The sequence below is a fragment of the Ochotona princeps genome, chromosome 25, assembly GCF_030435755.1.
Source record: "Ochotona princeps isolate mOchPri1 chromosome 25, mOchPri1.hap1, whole genome shotgun sequence".
Taxonomy (NCBI): Eukaryota; Metazoa; Chordata; class Mammalia; order Lagomorpha; family Ochotonidae; genus Ochotona; species Ochotona princeps.
The window spans coordinates 30,133,326-30,149,349 of record NC_080856.1 but is presented as its reverse complement, the minus strand read 5'-3'; the positions used below and the strand labels follow the sequence as shown (position 1 = coordinate 30,149,349).

Sequence of the window (16,024 nt, the reverse complement as noted above, 5' to 3'; positions counted from 1 at the left end):
TTAGACGGTAATCAATGATGGGATAGGGGAAGATCTTCACACTAAAACACATAAAAGGAAACAAAATTAAACACAGACACAAACACACACACACACACACACACACAATGATGACAGGGCTAAATCACAATCTCTCAATACTAACTGGGCTAACACCAGAAAAAATAAATGTTAAAAAAAAAACGGAGGCATTTTGAAGAATATGAGCATACTTCCCATGAGCAGATATAAATTTTTACTTACTGCATATCAGTTTCTAAATATGCAAACCAGTATCACAGAACTGCCCAGAGATAGAGAAATCCACACACTCTCAGTGTTGGAATTTAAAATACAGCTCTCAGTCAAATGTCACCACATAGAAGACTGATGAAAAACAATTTAGCAGCACAATAAAAACAATATATAACAACTGTACTGATTATTTACACACCCACAAATCTAAGAACACCAATTTTCAGCTCACTTTACCTTTCACAACATGTAAATTCAAAATGTCATCTCTTTGACCAGCAGTGTGGTACTTAGTTAAGCTGCTGCTCTCAACACTGGTATCCCATTTGAATGCCACATGAGCACCTATGGGAGCCCAGCTACTCCAATTCTGATCCATCTCCCTGATAACACACCTAGGAAAACAGTGGAAGAGAGCTCAAGTGCCAGTTGCCTATATGGAAGACCCAGAAAGAACTTTGGCTTCTACTTTCAGCCTGGACAACCGTGATGTTGTGGTCATTGTGGGTGTGAACAAGCAAGTCAAAGACCTCTCTCTGTCTCCCCATCTTCTCTACTTTTACCTGTGTCTTTCTGTCTGTAACCTTGCACTTTGAACAAATAAATAATGTTGTAAAGTTGTTATCTAAAATATAATAAATAAAACATCTCAAAAGATGAAAGCAACAGAGAAATTAAAAATAAATTTACACTGGAAATAAAAATACTTACTACTCAGTATTTTATCAATTTCCAAAGATTCAGCTTTTGTAACTTGAGGTGGGCTTTTTAGCACTGCAAATTTATCTTCAGGTTTAATATTGTCATCTGATTTTTCTTCTACAGTCTGAACTAGAATAAAGATGGTTTGAATTTATCAAATGAGGAAATGATTGGAACAATTTTTAAAGTCAAACACATATCAATACCCAACAATATTTTTCATCACATTGGCAACAACGCAATCAAATACCATACTGAGACAGTGAATCCAACCAAGAAACAGAAATTAAGAAAAACGAAATACTCCTCAAGAAAACTGTTTATTAAGGAATTTGAATTTTAGAATTAAGCTCCATATTTTTTTTTAACAGATACGAGTTAAAAGTGATAAAACACTAAAAATTTACAAGGAAGTTCAAAAACACACTAATAAGGACATGAAACCTAAAAGATAGCATAGTAACTCCCAAAACATCAATACTTACATCAAATATAAATATATAAAATGCTGTGTATATGTTATGCACAGAGATGTGTCACCTTGAATTAAAATAAGCACCTATAACTATTTTAAAGATACAAAGTCACAATAATACAAAAAGTACAAAGTAAAATGCTGAAAAAGCTATCCTATGCAAACACACACACACACACAAAACCTCAACAGGTTATATATTGTAGGCAGGAACCTACAATCACACTAATTTTAAACAAACATTACAAAAGCCATCACCAAATTTATGAATGCAGAAAGGTGTAAAGTCAGTCAGTGTGAAAGGCTAGGCCATGCAAAAGTAGTCACTATGGGTCTAACGTAATTATGTCACATAGCAGATTTTTAGTTGACTATACCGGAGATCAAGATGATATTTTCTACAAGAATAAAACATTGAACTGATAAGAGAAATACAACTTTCTATTCTCCACACACATACCACACACAGACAATGTATACAGTTTCATTTGTATCATATTTCAGTGACATAAGGAAACCACTTGTAGCTGAAATATGAAGGTCACTGTACCACAGCAGGTTACACGGTGAGAGAGCTAGTAGCTTTGCTTCCAATCCCTACTCCTGCGGCATGCCAGAAGGCATCAGATGATGTCTCAGGTGCTTGCGTTCTGACCAGTCGTGAGGGTATCAGAATGGAGTTTCTTGGTTCCTAGGTTCAGCCTGTGCCATTGTGGCCATTTAAAGAGTGAAGCATAGTTGGAAGAAAGGGGAGCGGGAGAGAAAGAGAAGGAGCGAGGTAGGGAACGAGAGGGGCGGAGAGAGAAAGAAAGGGAGCGAGAGAGCAAGAATGGAAGAAAGACACATGGAGAGAAATCTTGCATCTACCGCTCCACTCAACAAATGGCCACAAAGGCTTGTACTGACCCAGGCTGAATCTGGGAGCCAGGAACCGTATCCTGGTCTGCCATACGGGTGGGTGAGGCCCACGTACCAGGCAGATCCCATCCTGTTCTCCAGGAAGATGGACGGGGAACTAAATACCCAGCACTTACACTGATGCTCTGATATAGAATGATGGCATTACAAGGGGCAGCTTAATTTGCTGTGCCAAAAATGCTGGGCCAAAAATGCTAGCCATACTAAATAAGCTTTTGTAAAAAAAGAAATATAAACATCACATAAATCCACTTTTACTTATACATATAACAGTATAAATATTTTAATATAGAAATATTATAAATACACTCATTAGTATCATAAAGTATTATGTCATGAATATTAAAAATACATATTTTAAATTATTATTTGCTTTTGATATCAAGCTCACATTATAAACTTCTGGCTTCAAAAAAAAAAAAAATAAACTTCTGGCTTCAGTTATGGCTAATAAAAATAAATAATGATAAAATACAGCAAAAAGGGTGTAAATAAAACATCTGGTAGGAAAAATAGGAACAGCTAGAAAGGTGGAAATCACCTGCAAAATTACTAAATGACAGCAGATGGAAACAGAAATAAGTGAAAATACATACAATGCCAAATATCTTTTAAAAAACAGTGAACCATAAAGATATAAAAAAAAAGCCAAAGTAACCAAATAAATTAAAAAAAAAAACTTATTCAAACAACAATCAGACTGAGCGTGTGGCTCATAACTACCAGTTGGCTAAGGCAGATAGCAAGGAAAGTAAAGTGCAAATTATGAACATGCCAAACTGAGACTTGTGATTAGAACAAACTGCTCTGCCACTAACGGCAATAAATTGCAAGTTTCTCTACATAAGCATAATAGTGTGATATTGCATGTATAGAATACAAAATCTGACTTAACTGCAAGGAAAAAAAAAACCAGGCATATCCTCAACCACCTCCAACTCAATGCAAACTAAAAAAAACCAGAAAGCCATTTTATCTTGATTATGATTTACTTTTATTTTTGAAAGTAGTTATCTCCCTTCTGTATTTCCAAAAGCACAGTGAATATTTAAAGCACAGCAAAGGAAGTCTTAAACCTCAAAAAGAGAGGCTTATAAAACAGATAAATAAGCAATAGCAATCCAGAAGTTTGCTAGCATAAACACAAATGAAGTGTAAGGAAACAAAGTATACAGAAAACAGAAACAAAATTCTCTTGCATGTAATTGAAAGTTTTCAAGATACACAGCAAATTATTTACCTTCGAGACTTTCTTTTTTAACAGGCTCAGGTATCTTCACTTGAGATTCACGTCTTGGGAGTATAGCATTGTCCTCAAGCAATACATCCTCAAGTGAGGTATCCTTTTCCTGGGCTTCAAGAGGAATTGCTACAGGAAACAAACAAACAAAGAAAAAAAATGCAATGGACCTTCTCTGCATGGCAAATAATTAGCAAACTTCACCAAGGAGAGCGTAACGAATCAATCATGATGGCACAATGTCTGTGTGTGTGTGCGTGTGCGCGCACGTGCGTGCAGGTAGTGCTATCATGTGGCAATTATTGACCATGTTAACCTAAAACAAAAAAAGTATTGATAATTTTGCTTCCCCCACCCCCAATTATTAGTGTAGTCACACACCAGGCCAAACTGTAAAGCATACACAAAATATGTATTTAAATGTACATATAATAAGTCAAAGGAAAAAATATTTGCTGAGTTTAATTTAAAAGACTTCAGGAACTAACACTGTAGTGGAGCACATTAAGCCACAACTTGCAGTGCCATCATGCCAACTGGGTGGTTTGGCACATGCACCTACATGGGAGACCCAGTCAAAGATCCTAGCTAGGATCCTACCACTCCTAACTTTTGCCCTGGCCTGGCACTGAGTGGTACAGCCATTCGACGGGTGAATCAGCAGATGGGAGATTTTGCTTCCCCCCATCCCTCCTCCCTCCTGTCCCTTCTTCCCTTTCTCTATCTCCTTCTCTCTCTCTCGCCCTCCCTCCCTCCCTCTCTCTAATTCTGCCTTTCAAATCAACAGAGGGTGAGATCTGAGATGACTGTATATAGAGAAGATGTATTTGCCTCCTCCTCCATCAAGTCACTCCAAAATGGTCTCATTCACAAGTGAGTACTTGCAAAAGAACATCAGGGGAAAAGAAGAATAATGGAAACCAGTGGTACACGGGTAACAGACACAGCACCTGGAGCAAGAAACAGGGTTAATCCAGGTCATGTCTGAAGCCCCACCCCTTCAAAGGGTGGATTTTCAATGCAGAGGTCCTGCATCAGTCTGCTGACACCCTGATCCCAGACTTCTAGCATGCTTAGTATAAATGGTTCGTTTTTAATTGTGTAGGACTCCCAGTTTATAGTAATTTTTTTACAACAGACTACCAAATGAATTACATTTATAATTTTCCATTACTGAAAGTGGACTATTGATCTTTAAAAAAACACTTCAAATGTCATAATGTTGGAAGACAAGACAGCTGATTTTGGAAAGCAGGTATAGCTTACAGTGCAGATAGCTTTAGGGCAGGATCTGGTAGAGAGATGGAAGAGAATCGCTGGGTGAGGTGACTGGGCCTCCCTGGAGTACATTGGAAGGATGTGGGTGCCACACAGGCAAGGAAGAACTGCTGAAAACATTCAGGATTGCAGCCGGCAGCCAGGAGGGTTAGTACAGGCAAACTACGTGAAGGCATCCCAAGATACAAACAAAGGTCTGGTGAATTTCGAACCAGTACAGGGAGGCTCCTGGTGGGAGAAACCCACAGGCACCCAATTAAACACCCCCATGCTGGAGGAGGCGACACCACTGGGGAAGCAGCCATTGGGGAGTAATCACCTGGGGAGTGAATCAGCTGAGAGAGGAACGCGTGGAACAAGAACTGAGCCTACTAACACCTGAAGGATTTGTGCCCTAACCGTCCCCTGCCCCCCCCGCCCACATACACCGGAGAAGTATCAGGACCACCAGAGAGGGAGATGCAGGATCCCAGTGGGGCAGAGTCTGAACCCAGACCTCCAATAACACAGAGGAGTTTGTATCCTCAGCCACACACAGCCACAGCTGTCAGTGCGGCTAGATCCATCGCTTGCCCTGCTGCACATCCCCTATCTGCCACTAGAACAAGAAGGATGGGAGAGGAACCATCCCCAAAGAGGAGCACAGCAGGTGTCCCTGTGCTTTAGCAGCCTCCCCAACAACAGAAAGGCACCAAAGAAAACTGCAGCAAAACACCAGAGACTGAATGCCAACAGGGCACACACATTACCAACAGGAATAAGCAAGCCCATAGATCTGAAAGGTCATGGAGAAGGACAACAGAAAAACAGGAAGTAATATAAATGAGCAACCAGCGCTTCCCTCAAAAATGAGCCAAAGATCATATCAATCTTAAAGTAGCAGAATGAAGATATTGAGGATTTCCCAGACAAGGAATACAAAAAAAAAAATCATCATAAAACTCTTCATAGATAATGATGGCAAGAATTCAAGGAACTTAAAGCATATATTACCACTGAGACAGAATTTATAAAACAAGTGGTAACAGCGTTTAATCTTTTGCTATTTGCTGTACACAGACACAGTTTCACTTTTAGGCTCAATCCACAAAAAACACTCTGTAAGCCCGGTTTAAATTTTAGAGAGCTTTATTGGAGAGAAGAAAACACAGAGAACAAGAGATAATGAGGGGAGTCTCATTGAGAGAAGTTCACAAATTCACATCATCAGATCAGGAGTCAAACATCACTGAACAGCATGGGCACTTTCAAATTTTAGAGAAAGAAAAACAAAGAGAAACAAGCAAGATAATAAGAGAAAAGGAGCAGAGTCCCATTCAGTGGGACTCTACCAGGGGAAGTTACCAACCATTAGGCGTTCACAACTTAACAGCATGGATTGGGAATCAGAAATTACCAATCACGGGCACTTTCACAGCAGTTATACTGCAAAGGAAAGAATATCACAATTGGAAGAGAACCAATTTGAGAACACATAATTAATTAAACACAAGGAGGAGAATCCGAATAAAGCCAAGAAAAGTATTTAAGAAATGAAGGACACCACCAAAAAATAAAATATCAGAATTATAACAATTTCTGAAGGCATGGAAAAAGAGGCAGAATTACAGGAAGTGTTCAATGAAATTATAAAAGAGAATTTTCCAAACATTGGGAGCATAAGGAGAAGTCAAATACAGAAAGGGCAGTGGACACCAAATCCACCCTCACCCAGACACGTCGTTGTCAAGTTCCCCTCAAATGAACCTAAAGAATACTGAACCAAGAATGGAAAAAAATGACAGAGGAAAACCACTCAAAATCACTGCCAATTTCTCAGAAGTGACCACTCAAATAAGAAGAGAATGGAGTAAAATTTTTCAGTTCCTAAAACAGAAAAATTATCATCCCAGGATAATACATTCAGCTAAGCTCTCATTTGTGTTTGAAAATGAAATATTTCCATAGTAAAGAGAAGTTATAAGATATGCCAAAACTAAGCCAGGCCTAGAAACTCTGCTCAGAAATGGGATACAGTCAGAAAGAAAGGAAGTTAATCATAATCAATGATGGAAAGGGGAAGATCTTTCCATTGAAACCCACAAAAGAAACCAAACTTAAGCAGAAACCCTAACACACACACACACACACACACACACACACACACACACACACACACTCACACACTGACAGGACTGATTCACAACCTATCAGTGTTAACTCTGAACTCGAATGGCCTAAGCTCATTAATGAAAAGACATTGACTATCAAAATGGATCAAAAAGCAGTGCCCATGTATCTGTTGCCTACATGATACGCATCTAACCAAAAAACATACATGGAAACTGAGAGTAAAAACATGGAAAAAACATTTAATGGGGGAAACGGGAAAATGGAAAAAAAGAGCTGGTGCAGAGATAAAGAGGGGCACTACACAATGATAAAGGGAGTCATCCACCAAGAAGAAATAAAAATAACAAATGTATGCACACCAAATAAAAGACCACCTAGCAATAGGAAACAATTATTGACAGACTTAAGGGACAACACAGATGCCAATACAAAAATAGTGGGGAACTCAACACCCCATTAACATCAATAGACAGAAAAATGAGACAGAAACTCAGCAAAAAAACAACAGATCTCACACAGACAATAAATGGACTTAATAGATATATACAGAAGCTTCCATACCATGAACATCAAATATACATTTTTTTCAGCTATACATGGAACCTTCTCAAGGATCTAGCACATGATAGATCACAAAACAAGTCTTACCAACTATAAAAAATTTGTAATCATATTATGCATCTTCTCAGACCACCAGAGTGAAACTAGACATGAATAAATCAGAATACCCAGGAAATTTGTAAAAACCTTGGGATTGAACAACATGCTATTGAACGAACAATGAGTTAGAGAAGAAATTGAAATCGAAATTTAAAAATTCCTTGGAACCAATGAAAACTCAAATGTAATATACTAAAACTCGTGGGAAATGGCCAAGGCAATGTTAACCGGTAAATTTATCGCCATTGGTGTCTAAATTAGGAAAGAAGACAGACATGGGGTAAATGAGCTAAGTATACACCTAAAGGAGCTAGAGAAACAATAGCAAAATAATCAAGAACAACAGAAACAAAAAGAAGTAATCAAAATAAAAAATAAAACAGAGACAAAAATACAAAAGCCAAAAGCAATGAATCAAAGATTTGGTTTTTCAAGGAAACAAACATAATAGACACACAATTTGGCCCCACTGACAAAAAAAAAAAAAAAAAAAGCAGGAGAAGCCAATAATTAACATTATCAAAGATGAAAAATGGGACATAGCAGATACCTCAGCCATATACAGAATAATCAGAAATTATTAGAAGCAACTGTATGTCAACAAATTAGAAGACTTCCAAGAGACAGATTCCTGGATGCATACCATCTACCATCTACCGAAACTAAGTCATGAGGCAACAGAAAATCTAAATTAACCTATAACCAAGACAGAGATTGAATCAGTAATTAAAGTCCTGCCTACAAAGAAAATCCCAGGCCCAGATAGCTTCACTACTTAGTTTTACAATGTCTTCCAGTGGAACTGACCCCAATTCTTCACCAACCATGCAAAAGAACGGAAAAGGAGGCTATCCTTCCAAGCTCTTTCTACAAGGCCAGTATCACCTTAACACCAAAACCAGACAGAGATACCAAACAAAGCTACAGACTGGTGTCCTTGATGAATATCAACACTAAAATCTTGAACAAAATACTAACAAACACAATTCAACAATACATCAGACAGATCATGAACTTGGACCAGCTGGGATTAATCCCTGGCAGGCATGAATGGTTTAACATATAAAAATCTATAAATGTGATACATCACATCAAGAAACTGAAGAACAAAAGTAATATGATAATCTTAATAGATGCAAATACCACCTCATGTTTAAAACCCTAAACAAAACTGGCATAGAAGGAACATTTTACAACACAATAAAAGCAATTTATGAAAAACCCAATGCCAGCATCATACAATATAAAGAATCTAAGCTCTCCCATTAAGATCTGGAACTAGAGAAGGATGTCCTCTATCACCACTGCTGTTTGTCATAGCACTAGAAGTATTCACTAGAGCATTTAAACAAGAAAAAGAAATCAAAGGAATCCACATGGAAAAGGAGGAAGTCAAGCTATCTCTGTTTGTAGACGACATGATTCTACACATAGGAGAACCAAAAGAATCGATAAACAGACTGCTAGAAATAACATGAGAATTTGGTAAAGTGGCAGGGTACAAAATAAATGAACAGAAATCAACAGCCCTAGTGCACACAAAGAGCATTATGATTGAAAAAGAACTAATCAGAATGGTGCATTTCAAAATAACAAAGAAGATACTGAAATACCCTGGAATAAAACTAACTAAAGACATGGAAAATCTCTATGAGGAAAATTACAAAACATGGAAAAGTAAAATAGAAGAAGACTTTAAAAGGTAGAGATATATACCATGTTCTAAGATGGGCAGAATCAATACCAGCAAATTGTCCATATGACCAAAAGTAGTATATACATTCAATGGGATTCCAATCAAAATACCAAAAAAATTCTTCACAGCGATGGAAAAAATGATACAAAAGTTCATCTGGAAACACAAGAGACCCTGAACAGTCAAAACTGTGCTATAATATAAGGATTTAGCTGGAGATATCACAATCTCAGACCTTAGGACATATTATAGGGTGGTGGCTATCATAACAGCCCGTTACTGGTACAGAAACACAGAAGAGCATCAATGAAGCAGAATAGAAACATCACAATAGAGCCCACACATGTACAGCCATCTAATCTGTGATAAGAGAACAGAAAACAACACAGCAAAAAAACAAGGTCTCTTAAACAATTTTTGGGGACACAACTGGAGAGCAGCCTGCAGAAGTAAAAACACAAGACCACCACCTTTCACCATACATAAAGATTGAAAGTATGAAGGATCTAAGCCTACATCCAGAAAACATCAAACCTTAGAAGAATACGTGGGAATACTCTACAAGATACAGAGAAAAACTTCCTAGAAAAAAATCATCAAAAGCAAGGGCAATCAGGACAAAAATTATCAAATGGGACTACAACAAACTAAGAATTTTCAGAATAGCAAAAGAAACAATCAACAAAGTAAAAAAAAAAAAAGCAACCAACAGAATGGGAGAAAAATTTTGCACACTACACAACAGAAAGGGGACTAAAACCCAGAATATACAAAGAAATCCAGAATAACCATAACAAGAAAACAAGCAAACCAGTCAAGAAATGATAAAAGGAAATGAGCAGAAACTTTTTAAAGGAACAAATCCAAATTGCTAACAGACATATGAAAAAATTGCTCAAACTCCTTAGCAATCAGGGAAATTCAAATTAAAAACAACACTGAGGTTCCACTTACCTTCTGTAAGAATGGCCCACATACTCAAAACTCACTACAACAGCTGCTGGTAAGGATGAGGAGAGAAATGAACTCTACTCCACTGCTGGTGGGATTGTAGGCTTGTACAGCCACTATGGAAGTCAGTATGGAGAATATTCAGGCAACTGAAAATTCACCTACCGTATCACTCAGCAATCCCACTGCTGGGATTACATCCAAAGGATCCAATACACGAGAAAGCAACTTGCACTCATGTATTCATTGCAGCATAATCAAAATATGGAAATAACCTAGATGCCCACTGAAAGAGGAGTGGATGAAGAAAATGTGGCACACCCACTCTATGTAATACTATTCAGAAATTAAAAATAAATGCAATTTTATCATTTGCATCCCAATAGGCCCAAATGAGACCATTGTGCTAAGTGAAATGAGCCAATCGCCAAAAGGACAGATATATGTTTACTTTAATGTAATAAAACTTCCATCAAAAATACAAAACAAAATAACAATAATAATAATTGAGAAAAAGATACATGTGTGACCCTACAAATGAAAAATGTCATGTACATCAGACTACCAGGAATCAAGAAAAATCAACAGAATGCATCTCTACTAAGGAATGAAGGCAGATTCCCGATTAACCTTCTAAATACACCTAGAAAACAAAAAAAAATTATAATCCCTACTATTGCCTATGCCAACACTGTCATGACCCATTTAAAGAGCAAAAAGTTGAAACCATTTCTCTTTCATCTCTAATTTTAAGTTGTTGTCTTATCACGATGTTCATTGCCAATATGGTTGAGGAGTTGTTTTGCATTGGGAACATGCACCTATATGAGACCAGAAAAAAGCTCCTGGCTCCTGGCTTCAGGTAGGCTTACCTACAGCCTTTGTGGCCACTTCAGAACGAGCAGACAAAAAATCTTTTTGTCTCCTCTTTGTAAGTCTGTCTTTCCAATAAAAACAAATAAATCTTTAAAAAATGCTGAAATGAATTTTCAGTTGGGTGATGGGTGGAGGCTACAAGGGTTTTGAGGTGCATAATGGTGAAAACTGAACATTATATTGAAGAAATTACTGGTGCAAATATGCACATTAAAGATGATTCTCATAAGAGTACAAAAAGAAAATGGAAACTGTGGTTATGCAACAAGGTGGAGGGATCCACCATGGGGGGAAGGTTTGGGGAGGGGTGGGGGAATCCCAGGACCTATGAAACTGTGTCACATAATACAATGTAACTAATGAATAAATTAAAAAAAGAAAAAAAAATGGAAGGATTCTCTACACACACACAGTTACAGAGTTTTGTGAACAGAATATTGATGAATATCCAATTGTTATAAAGTACGTCTCAGGGGAATAAAGAGGCAAAATATAATCATATATAAAAAAAATAAGAACTTTCCCAAAATGGAGGAAGAGTTGGGAAACAACACACAGGAGGGCCACAGAACTCCTAAACATGTCACCCAAAAAATGATTCTCACCATGACACATTGGAATCAAGTTCTCTCAACAGTAGCACAAAAAAAAGATACTAAATATGCACATGAAAAAATCAATAAACATTTGAAGTAGCACCAGTCAGCCTCACAGCTGATCACCCAGGTCACAGCCGATTTACAGGTCAAAAGAGAAAGAGTGACAGATTCCAAATTCTGAAAGGAAAAAAATTATCAGCCCAAATAATGTACCCACCCAACTTTTCTTCTGTCTTTCAAAATGAAAGAAAATACTTCCACAGCAAAGAAAAGCTAAAAGAAATCCCCCCTACTAGGACCACACTACAAATGTTACTTAAAGATGTCCTACTGACAGATCAAAGGAAAAGCACCTACCAAAAGCAAAGGCAAATGTGGACACTGTTCTCAATAAAACAACAAAAGAAGACTAAATCAAGCAATGAACAATCCATTGCTAAAATGACAGGATCAAACCACCTTGTATCAACATTAACCCTGAATGAAAATGACTGAAACTCATCAATCAAATCTCATAGATTAGTAGACTGGATCAAGAAACAAAACCCATCCATCTGTTCCCTGTAGGAGACACATCTCACTAACAATGGCGAACACTGAAGTGAAATGAAGGAAAGATATTCCAGGCTAATCAAAAGGAAAAGTGCTGTGTAGCTATTCTTATATGAGATAATGTAGACTTCATCATGAAAAACATTACAAAAGATGAAGAAGGTCATCATGCTATGATCAAAGGATCTATTCGGCAGCAAGAGCTCTACAATATATGTATATACACCAAATGCCAGAGCATCTAACTGCATGAAACAAATATATATGGATTTAAAGGGAAAAATACACTATGATACAATTATAATGAGGGACCATAATACCCCTTAAACATCAATGGACAGATAAATGGAACAGAAACTCAGCAAGAACAGAGTTCACCAAGATTCGAGCAAAATTAGTGTCTACAGAATCTTTCATCCTACAGAGAATACACTTTCTCTTCATCAGTACATGCAACCTTCTCCAGACTGACCATGTTATATGCCACAAAACAAGCCTCAGCAAAATTTAAAAAATTGAAATTGTACCATGCATCTTCATAAAACATCATGCACTGAAACAGGCGACCAATAGCTCAAATACCCTAGATGACATGCAAATACCTGGAAATTAAATAGTTTGCTGCTAAATGAACAGTGGGCTACTGAAAAAGTCAAATGGGGAATAAACAAAATTGAAACAAATGAAAGCACCAAAACAACATATCAAAATGTATGGGACACACCAAGGCAGTGTTAAAATGAAAGCTCATTTCAATCAATGCTTATGGTAAGAAATCAGAAAAGCACTAAGTAAATGAGCTAACCTTACAGTTGAAGGAATTAGAAAAAAACAGCAAGGCAATCCCAAGATTAACAGGAAAAAAGAAATAACCAAAATAAGGGAGCAAAGAAACCAAATAGAGACCAACACAGCAACACATAAAATCCATGAATGAAAGAGCTGGTTCTTTGAGATGATCAACAAAATAGATTACCTGCTACTCTAACTAATCAAAACAGGAAGTGAGAGGATAATGTATCAATAGCATCAGAGACGGAAAAAGGAAATATAACACCAGATATATTGGAAATGCAGAGAATTATTATGAACTATTACAAACAACTATACATTAACAAATCAGAACATCTAGAAGAAATAGATAGATTTTTGGACACATGCAATCTAACAAAATTGAATCATGAGACAATTAATACTTTAAATTGACCTAAAGAAGGCGTGAGATTAAACCAGTAATTAAAGGTCTCCAAAACAAGAAAAGCATTGAACCAGATGGCCTCTCTGCTAAATTCTACCAAATATTCAAGAAGAATGTACCCTAAATATCCACAAGTTATTTGAAACAACAGAAAATGAGGCAATCCTTCCAAATTCTTTCAATGAAACCAATAATACATAATACCAAGACCAGATAGAGACACAGCAGAAAAGGAGAACTACAGACCAATATCCCTGAGGAATACAGACACAAAAATACTCAACAAAATATTAGCCAACAGGATCTAACAGTACATCAGGCAGATAATGCACCCAGACCAGGTGGCATTTAGCACTGCCAAGCAGGAATGCTTTAACATTTGCAATCAATAAATGTGGTACACCACACCAAAAATCGAAAAACAAAAACCATATGATCATCTCAATGGGTGCAGAGAAGACATCTGATAAAAACCCAAAACAAAACTGGCATAGAAGGAACATTCCACAACACAATCAAAACAATCTAGGACAAAATGCTAGCATCATAGTAAATGTGGGAAGACTGGAAGCATTCCCATTAAGACCTGAAACTATACAAGCCTGTGTATCACCACTGCTGTTGAAAATAGTATTGGATTCCTTGTCAGAGCTTTAATCCAAGAAAAACAAATAAAATGGATTCAAATTGGAAGAGAGAAACTACAATTGTCCCTATCTGTAGATGAAATGGTTCTCTACATAGGAGAACAAAAAGTCAATCAAGAGACTTTTATAACTCATAAGAGAATTTGGCAGTGCAGCAAGATACAAAAAAAAAAATGAACATAAATCCATGATGCTCGCACAAATAACTCCATGGCCAAGAAAGAACTTGTAAGTACAGTCCCTTTAAAAGCAGTGGAAAGGAATATTAAATATCTTAGAAATATCCTAACCAAAGATGTGTAAGACCTCTAGAGGAAAATTAGAGAACATTGAAAAAAGAAATAGAACTTGTTCTTTCAAAAAATATCTGTTTGTTTTATTCGTGCATTTCATCACAGTGTCATTTGTTTTGCTGTTATTGAGTTTCTAAAGCTCTTTGTAATCCCCAAGGAAACTGCTAATTTTATCTTGACAATAGGATGCTGGATTATCACGCATTGTCCATACCTACAAACTCAGGATACACTTATGTAGCAGAATGATGGAATTATGACTAGTTATCGAGGAATATATTAATTTAATGGTAGTGGAGAGGGATCTTAAATGCCTTGGAATTAATCTAACCAAAGATGGGAAGATGTCTGAAAAGAAAATTTTAAAGTATTTAAAAAGAAATAGAGGAAGACTTTAAGCTGGAGAAACTTAACATGTTCCTGGATTGGCAAAATCAACATCATCAAAAGCCCATATTATCAAAAGTGATACATAGATTCGAAAGGCTCCCAATAAAAATCCCAACGAAATTCTTCTCAGAAATAGAAAAGATGATACAAAAGTTCATGGGGAAACATAAGAGACCTTATGAATAGCCAATGCTATCCTGAAAGATAAAACTCAAGCTGGAGTAATCACAATTCCAGACTCCACGACATACTACAGGGCAGGGGTCATCAAAACAGTCTATTACTGGTACAGATACAGAAGATCAATGAAACAGAAACCCCAGAAGGAAGCTCACACATGTACAGGAAATAACCTTTGACAACAGAACCAAAAAATTATCCAGGGAAAAACATCTGGTTTCTTCAAAAAATGCTGAAGGCACAATGGGATAACAGCCTGCAGAGGTAAGAAGTAAGATCCTCAGCTGTCATGTCACCTTATACAAAAATCAGCTCTGCATGGATCAAAGAACTATATCTGCACCCAGAAACCATCAGACCTTTCAAGGAGAACATAGGAAGCACTCTCCAAGATACAGGAATTGGGAAAGACTTCTTAGGAAAATCACCCAAAGCACAGGCAGTCAAAGCCAAAATAAACAAATGGGATTACATCATGCTAAGAAGTTTCTGTGCAGCAAAGGAAATGATCAACAAAGAAGTCACCAAAAGAATGTGACAAAACCTTCCCACGGGGGTTAGTGCCATAGGGAACTAACAATGCAGGATTTACAAAGAGCTTCAGAATCTCAGCAACAGCAAAAACATCCAACCCTGTGAAGAAATGGGCAAAGGAAATGAACAGACGTTTTCCATAGAACAAATTCAAATGCCTAATAGACACAGGAAAGAATGCTCAGGCTCCCTGGCTATCAGGGAGGTTCCACCTAACTCCAGTGAGATTGGCCTGCACTGAGAACTGTACTAACAAGACCTGCTGTTCCTACTTTACTACTGGGGGGAGTGTAGGCTAGTACAACCTATGAAAGTCAGTACAGAGAGTGTTAAGAGAACTGAACACTGACCTAATGTTTGTCCCAGCTATCCACCCCTTCTGGAAATGCATGCAAAGTAAATGATATTTGCATATGAAAATGGATCTACAATCCTATAATTACAGCAGCACAATTTACAATAGCAAAGACATGAAAACAACTCAAATGC

General features: G+C 37.2%; 1 protein-coding gene across 1 annotated transcript in view; it reads right to left on the bottom strand.

Annotated features, from left to right (window-relative positions):
* Window positions 1-16,024, bottom strand: part of LOC105942581 (coiled-coil domain-containing protein 7-like) — a 192,298-nt gene that overhangs the window by 73,989 nt on the left and 102,285 nt on the right. The window contains exons 26-27 of the mRNA XM_058681281.1: window positions 3,570-3,698; window positions 946-1,065 (exon numbers count right to left, since the gene is read on the bottom strand). Of these exons, the coding sequence (XP_058537264.1) occupies window positions 946-1,065; window positions 3,570-3,698 (249 nt within the window). The remainder of the gene's footprint in view (window positions 1-945; window positions 1,066-3,569; window positions 3,699-16,024) is intronic.